Source organism: Rutidosis leptorrhynchoides, chromosome 10 (assembly GCF_046630445.1).
Source record: "Rutidosis leptorrhynchoides isolate AG116_Rl617_1_P2 chromosome 10, CSIRO_AGI_Rlap_v1, whole genome shotgun sequence".
Taxonomy (NCBI): Eukaryota; Viridiplantae; Streptophyta; class Magnoliopsida; order Asterales; family Asteraceae; genus Rutidosis; species Rutidosis leptorrhynchoides.
In genome coordinates this window covers 285,061,206-285,079,334 of record NC_092342.1, presented here as the reverse complement: position 1 = coordinate 285,079,334, position 18,129 = coordinate 285,061,206, and the positions used below count along the sequence as shown (strand labels likewise).

At 34.5% G+C, this 18,129-nt stretch overlaps 1 protein-coding gene across 1 annotated transcript; it reads right to left on the bottom strand.

The window, feature by feature from the left end:
- Positions 1-4,720: 4,720 nt before the first annotated feature.
- LOC139871108 (heat shock 70 kDa protein 3-like) lies at positions 4,721-5,245 on the bottom strand. Its single transcript, XM_071858846.1, has one exon. It carries the CDS (start codon positions 5,243-5,245, stop codon positions 4,721-4,723), a length of 525 nt encoding a protein of 174 aa, XP_071714947.1.
- Between the last annotated feature and the right edge of the window lie 12,884 nt (positions 5,246-18,129).

Genomic DNA, 18,129 nt, shown 5'->3' with positions numbered 1-18,129 from the left:
ACGCGTTGAGTCGAAAAAGTGTCAACATCCGGCGATACGAGTAGGATCGTTACGCATGAAAATTACTAACGATTTTCTTGTAAAGCTTGGTGAGACCCAAATTGAAGCTTTTGTTAATAACAAACATGAAGAGCGAATTGTGGGTAAACGGAGTCTATTCAATTAGGCCCTCACAGGTTATTGTCCTTTCAAAATAGAGTGTGGGTGCCAAAGATTGGGGACTTCCGAAAGGTGCTTCTAGATGAAGCGCACAAGTCTAAGTACTCCATTCATCTGGGTGCGACGAAGATGTACCTCGATTTGAGAAAAGAGTATTGGTGGCCGGGCATGAAACGTGATGTTGTTAAGTACGTTAAGCAATGCATCACGTGTTTGCAAGTAAAATCCGAACATCAAAAGCCGTATGGTAAGTTGCAACCGTTAGAAATCCCGATGTGGAAGTGGGAGCATATTACCATGGACTTTATTACATAGTTGCCAAAAACGGCAAGGACCCAATTTGATACTATTTGGGTGATCGTTGATAGATTGACGAAAAGTACCTTGTTCCTTCCTATTAAAGAGGCAATTACTTCGGAGGCACTTGCGAAAATGTTCATTAAAGAGGTGATATCGAGACACGGCGTTCTCGCTTCTATCATTTCGGATCGGGACACATGTTTTACTTCTCGATTTTGGAAAAAGTTTCATGAAGATATGGGTACGAGGGTGAATATGAGTACGGCGTACCATCCTCAAACGGACTGTTAAACCGAACGTACGAATCAAACATTGGAGGATATGTTACGGGCGTGTATTATCGATTTCGTTGGTAGTTGGGATGAACACTTGCCTTTGGTGGAATTCTCGTACAACAATAGTTATCATACTAGTATTGGAATGCCACCTTATGAGATGCTATATGGGCGTAGATGTCGAACTCCGATTTGTTGGGGTGAAGTGGGACAAAGGGAAGTCGGGAGTACCGACTTGGTTTTAGAGACTAATAACAAGATCGAGATGATTCGGACTCATTTGAAAGCGGCTCATGATAGACAAAATTCATATGCCGATAAACGTAGACGATTGATTGAGTTCCAAGAAGGTGGCATGGTGATGCTTAAGGTTTCGCCATGGAAGGGTATTATTCGATTCCGAAAACGGGGAAAGTTAGCTCCTCGGTTTATTGGACCATTTAAAGTTTTGGCAAGTTGCATATCGTTTGAAATTACCTGAAGAGCTTGCGGGGATCCATAATACATTTCATGTTTTCCATCTCTGTAAGTGTCTTGCGGATGATTCATCATGGGTGCCATTAGACGAGATCGAACTGAACAACAAATTAGAGTTTGTTGAAGAGCCGATTGCTATACTTAATGAAAAGGTTAAAACGTTGAGAAATAAGGAAGTGAGAACCTTTAAAGTTCAATGGCGTCGTAGTAAAGGTTCTGAGTTTACATGGGAACCCGAAGAATTTATGTTGGTGTATCTTCCCGCTTGTCATGCGGCTTGGATCGCGAGGACGCGCTCCGATTCAAGTGGGGGAGAGTTGTAACACCCTAATATTTAATTTACATAAGTGTAAATAAGGTACATGAAGTGTGGGAAATAGTGTGCAATTAAACTGTGATCAGAATCCTTTCAGATCATTGTGCGCGCCGCGCACATGTAAGGGAGCGCGTCGCGCACCCTTTCCAGCTGGCAGTTCCTGTTTCTTTTAATTGGATATTTTTGAAGGGCTTTTTGGTCAATTCACTTGGGGACGATTTTAAGGCCACTAGATCAGATCTTGGGGGTGTCATTACTCCACTTTCAACTACTTCATCTCTTCCACATCAATTTTAGAGAGAGAGAGAGATTTCTAGTGTGAGAAATCTCAAGCAAAGGTAGAAGAAGCTAGTTTCGGGTCTTAGCTCGAGTTATAAAGTTGTTCATCTCATCACTAGCTACGTTTTAATTGTGGTGGTAAGTCCTAATCTTGATTTTCTTGGTTTCATTTGATTAAGGGTTAGAGTTTGGGTTAGTGATGAACACAAAACCCATTGTGGGTGAATTTTTGGGGGTTTTTGGGTAAGATTGAGTCATGAGGACTCATGAATGACCAACCTAGGGTTTCAAGTAATAAATGGTTCTAAAGAGTCTTAAATGGTTAGTTAATCACTAGCCTTTAGTGATTAAGTTGGGGATTTGAACCTCGGTTGGGTGATTCTAGTGCAAATGAGTCATAAATACCCTCTTGGGTCGTAAATGCACTAGTGAGGTTAGTTGGTGCACAATCCAACTTCTTATGTGATTTAATTGGGCATAAATTGTATTAGGTGACTTGCTTTGAAGTTACAAGTGTGGGAAATCTCGCCAAGACGATAAGGTGAGTGGAATATCTATGTATGTATATATGGTTTATTTGCCCGTATTGTCGGTGTCACATAGCCGTTTTGTGACCGTAAGATGTAAGGCATAGCTATTTTGTCTACATTTAATAATTGTGCACATAGCCGTTTTGTGCACAATGTGTGAGTATAGGCTCGTCTATACTCATACGATGATTAAGTATTACGATAGCCGTTTTTCGTAAAAATTGGGGGTGATACCGTAGCCGTTTTGGGGACACCTCCGGGGTTAGCATACAATAGCCGATTTGGGCACTAACGGTTGTTATGAACACCGATGACTCGTTTGCGAGGCATTCCCTTGCGATATTGGTTAACCATGGTTTGTATATTTGTTGATGTTTCGCATTTCATTATTATTATGATTATGATGCTAATGAGGTTGCTAGTTGTACGTTTTGATGATACTAGCTTTTGTTACGAGATGACATGCGATATTATGTGGTATGTGATGTTGTGGATGCGAGTAGGTAAATTGTATATGCATGTATATATTTATTCTACTCACTAAGCTTTAGCTTACCCTCTCGTTGTTTACCTTTTTAGGCTCCGGCTTGGATAAGGGCAAAAGTATTCGCTTGGATTAGTGGCTCTCGGGGGTTTTAGCTTTTGGAAGTTCGACCAAGATTGGGTAGTTTAACCCCAAACACCATGCTCTAAGTGACGTTTGGATATTAAACTTTTGTGGTCGAAACTTTTATTTTTGAACTTAAGGGTATTTTGGGCATATGTGGGCCCCACATTGTAAAACTCATTTTATGATTGAATCGTGTTAGTTTTACATATTATAATATGTTGTAAAAAGCGTTAGGTCTAAAAGTGCCAGGAAGCGCGAAATCTTTAAACGAAAAATGCACATTTTGGACAGAAGTTGTCCGGCAGTGTGCGCGTCGCGCACAGACTGGGCTGCGCGCCGCGCACCCAGTCTGGGCAGGCCTGTTTGAATTTTTTTTTATGGTGTGTTTTCGGTTTGTTAACGGGTTGGGTTGTTACATATGTATTAACGTATTTGTTACAAAAACCAAAGGTTAAATAATTATATTAATCGTGAATTAATGTATGTGTGTATTTGTTTGGTTACAAAAACCATAATACTTTAAACATTTAACGTTTTGATTTACAGAATACTACAAACGCATAAACATGTGTTCGGTTACGAAGACCACACAATGATTAAGTATATTAACTAAACAGATTAATATAGAAAACGTCCATGAAGCCTAAAGGATATATAGATCTCATTTATAACATATATTATCATATTGATGATTTCCTAGAGAAATCATATGTTACAGTAAAGAGATACACTTCATGCATTATAAACAAAAGACAATTATATATTGATTTTGTTAGCTAGTTCCTGTCATATTCATACAATTCAATAAAATATGATTTTACATTTGTATTCACACCAATATCTATTAAGTAACCAAGTAACACTAATAATTTACTAAAAGTTGTGTCGCACAGTTCCATTCCAACAACAAGAATACAAAAGAAAAATCACGAGTATCTTACAATATTAATGAGTTCACTTTATGACACTTTTATTATTATTTAATTAAAACAATAAAGATACTGGTCGACATGTGCATCGATTCTATATTCATTAAAAATAATTGTACTAATAAAGCACATTTATGTGGGTAGGAAAAAAAAATATTTAATAATCATTGTAAATCATATACTGTGTATCCATTTAAGTGTTGTTCTGCTATAGAAAATATAGTAAACAAAAGAGCCACTACACTTGTGACATGTACACAAATATACAAGATATATAGTCACCCTTTGATAAGGATAATATAATACTTAATACTAATACCGAAACTATATATCAATTTGTAAGCCAAAGAGTACACCATGTTTAATCATGTGGCGAGTTAAATATAAAAAAATATTCATGCAACTTCGTGAAGATAACTTAGCATCTGTAATGAGTTAACTATATAACTCATGCAATATGAAATACGATGAAAGAAAACTTTGCATGTTAACTGGAAAATAAACTTATAGCTCGGATACCAATGTTGAAATTTAGTTAGTTTCTAGACATACCAGAAACGAGCAGCGGAAACGAGTAGGATTGACGTTTAGATCACCGGTCGGGAAAGCGATCACCAAAAGGAAGACTTTCAAGTTTCACTGCCTAAGTTCCTTCGATGGTTTGCAATGTTCCACTTGAACAAATATACTCACAATCTCTCAAAATTCTTGTGTGTGTTTTTCTCTGGCTTGGGGTGTATTTTAAACAATGAGATGGAGACAATGTTGAATTTAATTATTGTAACTTTCTACAATGATGGAGACACTTTTAGAATAGGTTACAACCACTCCCACTCAAATTGAATTTAATTCAACCATTCCCACTCAAAAGGTTTGTGGGTGAAAGCGACAATTAATTTCCAACAGTAATTTTTAGCATTACTCGTAGTAATTGCCGTGTTTCGTTGAATCACATCATATTTTGTTCCCCTTGTATCTACACCAAGTGATAAAGGAGTTACATCTGATAACACCACGTTTTGAACTATGTTACCCGTACCGCTTAACTTTGCAGCTATTACGGCTGCACCATACGCAACTGCTTCATCAGGGTTCACAGTTTTGCATAGCTGCTTACCATCAAAAAAATCCTGCAACATTTGTTGGATTTTCGGTATCCTAGTTGACCCACCAACAAGAATTATCTCATCTACACACGACTTCTTCATAATTGCATCATTTAAACAATTTTCAAGAGTATTGATGCACTTTTTAAAGAAGCCAGTGTTTAGCTCTTCAAATTTCGTTCTAGTAAATTTCATAGAGAAATCGATCCCATCGTGTAAACATTCCAAATCAATTGACGTTTGAGTAGTAGACGAAAGAACCATTTTAGCCTTCTCACAAGCGAATCTCAACCTCCCCAATGCTTTTTCGTTCCCTCGTTAAATCCATATTCATTTTTCTTTTGCATTCCTCAACACAATGTTCCACCATTCGATTATCAAAATCCTCACCTCCTAAATGAGTATCACCGACAACACCTTTCACCTCAAAAATATCACCTTTCTCAACGGTCATTACCGAAACATCAAAAGTACCACCACCCAAATCAAACACGAGCACATTCATCTTCCCAAAATAGAAGACTTATTATTTAGACCATATGCAATTACAGCTTCTGTAGGCTCGTTGATCATACGAACAACGTTTAATCCAGCAATAGTGCCTGCATCTTTTGTAGCTTGACATTGTGAATCTTTAAAATAAGCAGGGACAGTTATGACAACATTTTGACATCAGATCCAAGATAAGCCTCGGCACTTTCTTTCATCTTTGCAAGAATCTTTGACGAAATTTCTTTAGCCGAAAATTCCTTCTTTTGACCTTCGTATGAGACGACAAGCATTGGTGTGTCGCCTAACCCTTCTGTAACTTGAAAAGGCCACAACTTTATGTCTTCCTGCACCTGGGGATCATTGAAACTTCTTCCAATCAATCTCTTTGCATCTGAAAAAGTAATAGCTTTTTTAAGAAAATAGCCAAATTAACGAGTTAAATTTTCGTTGTAGTTCTTAAATAGTCAAGTAAAATGCAGCATAATATGCAAAGATCATAATGTATATCAGGAGAATAGGAGGCGGATCTATAAGTTGGGCCTCAATAAAATTTATGATTTTTCTATTCATAGCAGTTTATGCACTTAAACAGCCGTTTATTCACTCAAATAAGGGTTATCGTTAGAAAAACTCTCAAAATTTAAACTATATAAGAAAGTTTCTTTGTAGCTTTACAGAAAAAAAAAAAAAATCTTTCTTCGTAAGGTAATTCATAATCTTATAAATGTGCCGCAGTATCATAATATTTTATGGAAGCTACACTTTTGCTAATACTTAAGTGTAATTGTTATGTTTAGCTCTATGTTAACAATGTTTAACAGGTTTGTAAATGAGCCTAACAAACAAGAATATTGTACTCCGTAAGAAAAGTTAAAGTTGACTCGTTAAGAAGCTATATTACAAGACCACCACAACGACAAGCCTTATTGGGATTAGGAGCTATTAAGATCATTGCAAATATCTTGTCCAACCAGCTTCGTAAGATCATTCCTAAAGTCATTGGGGTGAAACAAAGTGCCTTTTTCTAAATGTGCGAGATATTTTGGACAATGTATTATTTGCAAACGAAACTGTTGAATTTATAAAACAAAAATGTTAAGAAGGTCTCATCATTAACAGAATAAAACCAAATAAATAAATAAATAAATAAATAAAAATCTGAAACCTCTCTCTCTCAAGAAAAGTAAAAACCCTAACTAAACTCGGTCGCCGCCATCCCTTTCTCTCCTCCTCCGGCCGTCGGTTTTAGCCGGCAGTCAGGAGGACCTCTCTCTCCTCACCCTTTTCCCTTTGTTTTGTATTCTCGATTCTCCTTATTTTTATTCGATTTATATTATTCGTGTTAGTGAGCTCTGTTTTCAATTCGTGAGTTTCGCTGTCGTTTTCAATTCGTGTGTATCAGGCGGTTAGGTCGCGATTTAGTTCAACAAATAAGGGTGCATTGGTGCGTTGTCCAGGTAGTTCTGTCGGATCTTTTTTTTCTGGCGTTGGATCCACTGGTTTTGCGAATGGATGGATTTTTATGTTTCGCCGGAAGGTTGTGGTCGCCGGTGGCAGGTTTTCTCCGCCGCCGGCAGGTTCGTGTTTGTGGGTGTCGATTCGTGGGTTCGTGGGTTCGTGGTTTCGGTTGTTGACTCGTGTTGATTCTCTTCCTCCGCCGCCTTCTGCTCTTGACTTCAGGTAATTTGTGATTTATGTTCGTGGTTGTGGGTTTTGTGGTTGTGGGGTTCGATTCGTGAGTTCGAGGTTATCCGTTGTTGATTCGTGCTGTCTATCTATGATTGTCGATTTGGTTTTGATTCTGATTCGTAGGTTCGTGGTTATAGATTGTTGATTCGTGGTGACTGTCGAGTTATGTATTCTTGGTGTTTCGATGGTTTCGAGTTATGTATTGGTGGTGTTTTGAGTTATGTATTCGTGGTCATCGATTGGTTTTGTATTCGTGGTGGGTTTTTTGTCGAGCTTGTGTTTCGATGAAGACTGGAAGTCGTGAGCTTCTGTTACGTGGGTTACTCTTTGTTAACCATTTTGACACGATAGTTACCACCGCTCTATTTGATTGTGTGTGGCCGGAGTTAGTTTAGATTTTCGTGGGGTTTTGTGTGGTTTTCGGGTCGTGTCACTGCTCCGTTTCAAGTTTTCATTCGGGTGCTTGCCCTGATTTGGTAATGTGTTATGTTTTTGGTTATTAAGGTGGCTTACTTTGATGGTTGGCTCGTTCAATTGCAGTATCTTCTTCGTTAGGATTGTGTTCGAGTGTGAGTTTTTAGATTGTATTGTCGTTTCGTATTGAAGTCATTACATTGTTGAATGTTCGGCGGAGGTCGTAATATGTAGTCCACATTTGTAATACCTAGGATCTTGCTGATTTTATTAATATTAATATAATCGTATTGCCTTTCGAAAAAAAGAAGGTCTCATCATTAAGCAGTGGAGTATCTATGATCAAAATTCAAAGGACTCATACAATTTGAGTAGTACTTTGTAATTTTTTTTCCCTATGACTTTTTACTTCAAAAAAAAAAAAAAAAACCATCAATTTTTTAAAAAATAGGGGTCCTATCTTTGAGTTTAAAGGTGTCCTATAAAATTTTAGTAGTAAATCGGAAATAAATAAAAAAATTATGGGGTAAAAGGACCCACATGCCTTTATCTAGATATGCCTCTGTCTCTAGGGTGGATTTCGAGAAAGCTGGGACTTTCTCCTTGAGGTCATGGGATGTATGGGGTTTGGAGCTAAGCTTGGATCTTGGCATGTCTTAAATCGGCCTCCATCTCTATCTTGATCAACGAATCCCTTCGAATGAGTTCACTTTCGAAAGATGTGTTCGTCAAAGTGACCCTCATTTTCCTTTTGTCTTCATCTTAGTAGTAAAAGGCCGTAATATTTCATTAAAAGGCCTTAATATTTGAAAAAGGTCTTTTTAAGGGGGTTGAGATTGGTCGTGACAAGTCTTAGTCTCTCATCTAATAAGCGGACGATACAATATTTTTGGAGAATGGAGTAGGAACAACGAATGTAACCTCATGAATATTCTTTAATGTTTTGAGTTGGCTTTGGGTTTGAAAGTTAATTTTTACAAAAGTCAATTATTTGGTGTGGGAATTGTCAAAGAAGATTTTGAGACTTAGCTAGACGAATTGGATGCTATGTTGATATTCTACCTTTTATCTACCCACCGGTGCCAATTTGAAGAAGTCATGTGAGTGGTTGGGATGCGGCTGAAGAAGTCATGTTTGTACTCTACTTTTTATTTATCTTGGACTACTTACTGTGTTCTAGTCTCTAATGTGAATCACTAGAGTGTTTTTGGGGATACGGTTGCACCTAAAGTGTGTATGTGTGTGTTGTAAATGACAGACCTGGTTGTGGCTAGGGTTGCTAATGATATTTTTTTACCTAATAATCATAAGCCCATTGACCCAAGCCCGACACACACTTGCATCTTATTATTGGGCTCATGTGTGAGACGCAACAAGATGTTTGGATACGGGACAACAATTAGTGGATGTTCCGGAATTCTTCAACTCTTAGCTAGTTGGAGACATCTTGTGACAACCACCCTCAAAATTTTTGGGGATTGCTAAATACATTTGGCAAGCTTTGGCATGGACGTTTGGTTACTACTTTGGAAAACAAGGCTCTAATGTAGGGATGAGCATATATTGTACCGGTACTCAACTGGTTGATACCGCTATCTTTTTCTTTTTTATGGACAAAATTGTTGAAATGGTCCATGCGGTTTGTACCAAAATGCTGATTTAGTCCCTATGGTTTTTTTAATGGATTTCGTCCTCGTGGTTTGTAAATATTAATGATTTCGTCCCTCTGACTGACGGTCGTTAAAAAACTCCGTTAACTATGGACACATGCTATGCACATGAGGGTATTTTAGTCAATTTAATTTTGTTCTTTTACATTATTTCTTTATTCCAACAAGAGTACTACATATGAAGCATATAGTACAATCCAAAAATAAACAAACCATAACCCAATTTAAACTATAACCAAGGTTGCGTTCTTGTTCTTCCCCTTAAATCTTTTTCATAGCGAAAATACAAATTGATCGAAGGAGGTTCACCTTGTTCTTCCCCTTATTCCTTCCTGGGGATGCAGATGGTGGATCGAAGATGAGTTTTAAGAGCTTATTGCAGAAAAGTGCTCGATACACGATAGAAAAAATAGATGTACGTGGATGAAAGTTAAAGGGTGACTGGATCTGGGTTTCCCATTTTTTTTTATTTCATGATCAGTTTTTTTCGATTTCGATTTCAAGGATTCGAGGACGTGAATGATTGGTAAAATCAATTAATTTATTTGTTTAGTGATACTGAAAAAGAGTGATAGATACTATATTTCCACTTTCTATTGGTTTGATTTGGGTGTTATGGGTCTAATAAGGCATGTGCCAAGCACATGTGACAGCGTGTTAAGTTCTAACATCAAGAAGTGGGAAGTGTTAGCTTAGTAGTATAAATAGGAAGTTAGTGTAATCAGTTAGATAACTATTGATTGTTAGTGTGTGTGTAACACATTCTTCCCCCTTTTCTGTAATATTGTGACTATCAATTAGTTAACAATGAAATTCCCAAATCGTTCCAATTCTCAGAACTTGATTCTTTTCTGCTATAGTTCCCAGATTGGTTTGAATACTTCTTCGATTCAGTAGAGTTCAAGAAGTATATAACATTGGGCTACGAGTTTAAGAGCTAAAGGACTCGATGGTGCCTTGATCTCAGTTGGAGTATATGGAAGAAACCTTTCCCCAAATCTGCAGAATTATAGACATGAAAATACCATAGAGATTATTTACAAGTACCTGATGCATTATTTACAAGTGCCAATATGAGTCACAAAGATACGGAGTAATTGTTAATAGTCACCATCAAAGTTGGAGTGCACGTAATTGTTTGTGGGTTTTGTTAGGGGTATGCGATTTTTATAGCTTCATATTTGACTTGTATTTATGAGTATTCATGGTTAAGTTGGGTTTATAATTAGGTAAGATGATTAAAATTAGATTTTATAATTTTGAGATTATGATTAAGTTGGATGGTGATGTATGAAATAGAGGAGAAAAAGATTAAAAAAAAAAAAAAGAAGAACAAGAAATTAGGGTTTGTTCTTCCCTTTTAAGGGATAAGGAATAAGGAGGATGAAGGTGATAGATGTGTTGGAGAAGAAAAGGTAGAAAAGGAAGAGAAAGGTTGAAAATACCCTCACATGCTTAGCACATGATTGGAGTTAATGAAATTTTTTAACAACCGTCAGTAAGAGGGACGAAATCAGCAATATTTGCAAATTACGAGGACGAAATCCATAAAAAAAATCACAGGACTAAATAAGCATTTTGGTACAAATCACATGGACCATTTTAACAATTTTTTCTTTTTTATATTCAAAAATAAGTACTGAATATTGTACTGTTATTATCGGTTCGGTACCGGTATGATAAAATAAGTATTATATGGTAGCGAATTAAATAACAAAAAGTATACTAGAAATATTAATTCATGCATGTTTTAAAAAACTGAAGGTCTATTAACGTCTCAATTATGATCCGAAATCGTTAATAAAGTATAAACAATGAGTACTTTTTCAAACTATCACATGGATACTCTTAAGTGTAAATAACATGAACGTGAATAATCATAAGTTGTATGTACTTTAATAGAGTTGGAATCCTTAGGAAGTGTAGAGCAAGCAAAGTTACATCAAGCAAAATATAGGGCAACCAGTTCATGCGGCAACCTTATGAAAGCTAAAAATATTAATTCATGCAAGCTTAACTAACAATCATCCATTGAATCCTGTTTTTCTCTAATCATTTAAATGTGTACCTGCTACTTTGAATTTTACTGCATAGTGAGTTTTTTTTTTTTTTTTTTTTTTTTTTTTTTTTTTTTTTTTGGCGCAAAAAAGATAAAAACTTTTATATCACGAGAAAGTTCATCTAAAAGATGAAACCACCCAAAAACATACAAAATTAAACTATCGAGCTTAACTATACAACAACGAAACTAAAAATCTAAGCTCACAACAAACACAAAAGGACTAATAATAGGACACCCGCTATGGACTCGTACAAACAAAAAGATGAACGACAATCTAACTGATGAAACGGTAGATTAAGAGCCATCTTTATTGAACCAACAATAGTCGAATGGATAAAACCAAAGAATATACCATCGAAAGACTCAAACCGTCAAGCGTCTTTGATGAAAACGCCAAAAGCCTCCATTTCCTCTTGATAAGTCATTTTTTTCATCTTCTCCTTCTTTTGCTTAATATTATTCACCGATTCGGGAAGCGGGACATTAAAGTTGACGACACGACCTTGTTGAACACCTTTCATATTATCCATGACCTCGTTAAAGGCCGCAAAAGAATCAATTTCAGCCCGATCACTTGACTCCGAAACGAGAGATTTTTTCCCTAAAGATATATTAAACTTGGACGCGACGGAATCAAAGCCGATTGGGCCCTAGTTGCCACGCAAAATAGGGCCAGATTCAATACGAACCGTAGGCTTTTTAACACTTGGGCCAGAATCTGAGATAGGGCTCGGCCCAGAACCAATAGCACAACCACCATTTTGTTTCTTTATAACACTCAATGCACCAGGGGATTTCAAATTCGCACCGGAAACCAAATCAGGGGCCACCGCCACTTCAACGAGTTCATCAACGGAACCAAAGATACGAAGGGTAGTGTTGATTAATTGACAATGATTACGCGTCATCGAACAGAGTCCTTCACAACACTAACCGGGGAAGAGATAGGGACACTTTCGATGTATAACTCCTTAATCAGTGTAGAACTGGAACCGGGAGTCGATACAGGCATTGGTATCGAAGCTGGAATAAAAGAATCAACATCGACATTATGAACACGAGAGTTGCGCGACAAACATTCAAAAACAAAATTGTTTCTTTTAGACCATGAATAACCCTGCCTGTGACGTCACAGGTGTGTCGACCCGGAAATTTCCGATCAAATTTAAACTTAAGTTCTTATAAGATTTCGACACTATAAGCAAAGTCTGTATAGTGGAGTCTCAAAATGTTGAACTTTGTTCATGTATTTATTTTAACCTTCGACTAATCCCAACGATTCACGAACCCTTAATTGAGAATTTAAAAGTATATATAAATAAATATATATGTAAATACTTACATATTATAAATTAAATATATTAATGAACTATTATGTGCTTTAGTTATTATGAAAGGTAACTTATGATAATTAAAAACTTGTTATTTAAAATTGTTTAATTTAATATAGAGGGTATATAGAATATGGATCGATACATTATTATCAATATTATTGTTTCACTATTAGTATCATTGTTATTATGATTAGCAGAAAAATTATAATTATTATAATTATTCTTATTATTATCAATAAAAATTTCCATTATATTTAAAATTATTATTATCATTATTTATATTTATTAGTATTATTTTGATTATTAATATTATTATCATTTTTATTATTATTATCATTAGTATTAAGTATTATTTTCATTGATATCATTATTATCTTTATTATTAATATTATTCTAATATTAATATTAGTATATATATATATATATATATATATATATATATATATATATATATATATATATATATATATATATATATATATATATATATATTATTTTTTGTTATTATTAACAGTATTATTATTAATGTATTTATTAAATAATAATATTAAATATATTATAAATATAAAAACCAGATATAGGCGTATAACCTGTGATATTTCTTTGTCTGTTCCATTATTTCTTTGCCCGTGATTTTTCTTGTCGACTACAATCTTAACACAGACCATAAATCCAAACATGTTACTGCATTCATTGTATTTTTTAACACTTTACAAATCCTTTAGCTGCTATGTTTTATCTTAAAAAAAAAAAAAAAGAAACCTCTGTACGCATGATCTTGTTATCAAAACTTGATTTCATAATGATTTTTCAATTGTGTTAATGCAGAGTTGTTAGATTAGATTCATTCAAACATTCTGCAAAGTATTAACATTCAATTCTTCATAACCATTTCAAATTATGGAGTCAAAGTTTAATTTCAAAAAGCAATCGATTTGTTCATGGTAAAATTCGAATTCGTTTTTATGTTTTAAGTTTAATTGTTGATTTAGAAAGTTTCCAGGATTGATTTAGAACATATTTCATGAAGAAATCGTGGTCTAAAACAAACTTAAATTCATAATCAAACTTTGAGTTTATGTTCTTGAACTCAAAAATTTAAAAAGTCCGAATTCGAAATAAATTGAAATTGTATAAATGTAGTTTTGTTAGTAAACCTCTAAACAATCTTTCTGCAAAATTAGAGGTTTCAACTCTTTAAATTGAGTGAGAATTTACGGGTCAAAGTTCTTTAAAATAAAAAGTCAAATAATGTTCTTCGATCAAATTGGTGCAATCTGTTATGATTTAGGTTCAATTGAGGATACAAGTGTATTTTAATGATCCTTTGAAAGATATTTCCTGTAGGTAACAATGTCTCAAAACGTATCAAACGAGAAATCATTATTTTTTTTTTCTTTCTAACCGTCGACAGCATAAATTTTTTTTATTTTTATTTTGTATTTTGTTTTTCTCTTTGGTAGTCATTAACTAAAATCACAATTATAATTAGTTTCTAATTAGGATTATTAAAGATAAATCAAATCTTAATTTGAAGTTGGAGTATCCCTCGATCGATTACAGTTATGTAGAGGAAGAAAGAATTTTTGAAGGAGAATATACGGTTTATATATATATGGGTTTGTAATAAATAAGAAAAGGTGAAACAGAGGGATGGTTAGTGGTGTGTTTGCTTATCGAGAGGTCCCTGGTTCGAACCTTGGCATAGACAAATGTACATTTTTTTAGCTGGGCTGTTGGCAAAGGTGGGGTATTGGGCCGAGACATGGCCATTTGCAATTGGGTCGTAAATGATTTATTGTAGTTGGGCCGAGAGTTGTGCAGTTGGGCCGATGGCAGACTAGGGATAGAATAAATTACGGTTTATATGAAATTACATATGAGATTATATAAGATAAAATGGAACGGATGTGTGGTTTAAAGGGTGTTTTTGATGAATGAGAGGTCGCGGGTTCGATCCCGGGCAATGGCATATTATTTTTTTGGAGCTTATTATTGAGGTAGTCACCACCCTTTTTGTTATTATCATTGTTATTGTTATTATTATTATTATTATTGTTATTTTTATTATTGTTATTAGTATTATTATTATTGTTAATGTTATTGCGATTATTAGTAATATAATTATTATTATCTTTACAAATACACGTATTAGGATAAAATTATCATTTATTAGTATTATGATAACAACTAATATCATTAGTAATATTAACATTACTTTTATTATTAAGTTTTAACAGCAATATTATTATTAACACTTTTACTACTAGAATCATTATTATTATTATTAAAATTATATTATTATTATTATTACCAATATTTCTATCATAATAATTACAATAAAAGTTAGTTACATAAAAATATATTTAATAAAACTATATTATATATTTTATTTATTTAGAGTATGTAAAATAGATATATTTAAATTATTAATGAAACATATAATTTACTAAGATAACAATTGTAATAAATAAATATGTTCGATTACAATGTGTTAATATAAATAATTGATATAGGTTCGTGAATCCGAGGCCAACCCAGCATTGTTCAAAATAGTCATATGTATTTTTACTACAAAATACATTAGGTGAGTTTCATTTGCCTTTTTTTCCCTTTATATTTTTGGGCTGAGAATACATGCGCAACTTTTTATAACAGCTTTATGAAATAGACACAAGTAAATAAAACTACATTCTATGGCTGGATTATTAAATCGAATATGCCCCTTTTTAGTCTGGTAATCTAAGAATTAGGGAACAGACAACCTAATTGACGCGAATCCTAATGATAGATCTATCGGGCCCAACAAGCCCCATCCAAAGTACCAGATGCTTTAGTAATTCGAAATTTATATCATGTCCGAAGGAGGATCCCAGAATGATGGGGATATTCTTATGTGCATATTGTGAATGTCGGTTACCAGGTGTTCAATCCATATGAATGATTTTTGTCTCTATGCATGGGACGTATGTTTATGAGAATTGAAAATATGAAATCTTGTGGTCTATTAAAATTATGAAATGATTCTTTATGATAAACTAATGAACTCACCAACCTTTTTGGTTGACACTTTAAAGCATGTTTATTCTCAGGTATGAAAGAAGTCTTCCGCTGTGCATTTGCTCATTCTAGAAATATTACTTGGAGTCATTTATGGCATCTTTCAAAGACGTCGCATTCGAGTCGTTGAGTTCATCAAGATTATTATTAAGTCAATTATAGTGGATATATTATAAAATGGTATGCATGCTGTCAACCTTCGATGTAATGAAAGATTGTCTTTTCAAAAATGAATGCAATGTTTGTAAAATATATCATATAGAGGTCAAGTACCTCGCGATGTAATCAACTGTTGTGAATAATTTATAATTGATATGGACTTCGTCCGGATGGATTAGGATGGGTCACTACAGTTGGTATCAGAGCGGTGGTCTTAGCGAACCAGGTCTTGCATTAGTATGTCTAACTGATAGTCGTTAGGATGAATTAGTGAGTCTGGACTTCGACCGTGTCTGCATGTCAAAAGTTTTGGCTTATCATTTTTGTCGAAAATCATCTGCTTATCATCCTTAGGAAATTACCTGCTCATTATTCTTAGTCTAGACACGTTTTACTGCAGTGACTGCATGAATAGTGTATAGACAAAATTCATATCTTATAGACCTTGCCTGATATCTCTCGTAAATATTTTTTCCGTAATTTAAAGGATCCTGGTACTATATATATCTATGCATATTATGCATTGAGAATACATCCAACTATCAATTGCTGTCACTAAACTCTTCATACCAAAAATCTTTTCTGTGATCGCGTAAGATGGCCACTACGAATCGACAACATTCCTCTGACTCCGAAGATAGCGTGACAGGAGCACACCAACCAATCAACTACCGTGATTACTGGATAAAATGGGGGTGGGTTCGCGACATACTCACCCTATGGAGAAGGGAAGAGGGTACTCCATATCATGAACCGAATCTACCACCTAACCTTGGAGTACTCGACCCGCTCACCGGCGAACCTGTTCGCAACACCGTTTATACCCTTTTTGTAAGAATTTTTCGTCTTGAGGCTACCATTAACGGAACTAGAGAAGATATCCGACCTCTATCTCACACTGATAATCAACCAGGGTTAGTAGAAGAAGTTAGAGAACTCCGAGCTCGAGTATTAACTTTAGAGAGCACGGTATACAATTTGCAAGCACCAGCAGTATCACCAACACCAGTAACCTCACCAGCCTCAGCACCAATGGCACCAGTACCACCAACAAACCAAGTTTCAACAATCCATGCCTCAACATCTCATTCTGTACCTCGAGTATAATCATCGTCCTATGTAGCATTCTATCTATTTTATTTTCGTTCGATATTGCGATTATGTAATCTCCAATGTTTTAGAGATTATATATTCTTGTTCTAATGGTAAATCAAATGATTTTAATATCATATTGACTCATTAAATCCATGATTATATCTGAAGAAAATATATATGTATATATATTTTTATAAAGATTGTAATTAAAAATTCATTTGTACGAACTGTTAATGGTGAAAATATTTTAACGGGTAGGTAATACCCAAGAAAATATTTAGATTTCACATTAATAAGTTACACTGTACATTCTTCGAATCTGATTCAACGGTAAATTACCATCCTATTTACATCCACAGATATACGAATCTGATTCACCACAGAATAACCATTTTCATTCAATTTTATATTTGGATTTTAATCTATCAGAATCCAACAAGTGGCATAATGAAGAACACATTTGATGAAATAAAAATTTGATAGAAACAAACAAATTAACTATGAAAAATTTTGTTAAGAATCCACGCTAACTGTTCCTAGCTAACTATTATTTCCGTATTACCTTTTATTTATCACAATTTATTTATCGCAATTTATTTATCGCATTTTATTTATCGCAATTTTAATTCTCTCAATTTTATTTTATCGTCATTTAATTTCTGTTATTTATTTTACGCACTTTCAATATCGGGACACGTATACAAGGTTTTGGCATATTATATCGACGCATCTATATATATTATTTGGAATAACCATAGACACTCTATATGCAGTAATGATCGAGTTCTCTATACATGGTTGAGGTTGATTCTACAATAATATATATAGTTTGAGTTGTGATCGAGTCTGAGACACGTATACGGGTCACGACACGTATTAATTAATTCGAATATAATATAGTAAACTATATATGAATTATTGGACTGTCAACTGTGGACTATCGACTGTGGACTAATAATATTGGACAATTAAAATGAATTAAAATATTAATTATAACATATGAAACAAAAAAATTCTTCAAGTTTGCCACTTGATTTCATCTTAAACCTCATTTGTATCTTGACGATTACAATCTGCGTTCAAACGTTTCATGATTCTTGAAAACACCTCAATCGATAGGATGAATCAACCGCACTTCATCTACGGAAGGAAAGATCTATGCATATAGTTATG

Coding starts and splice junctions, on each gene's coding strand:
- LOC139871108 (XM_071858846.1), bottom strand. CDS start 5,245: ATGGTTCTTTCGTCTACTACTCAAACGTCAATTGATTTGGAATGTTTA.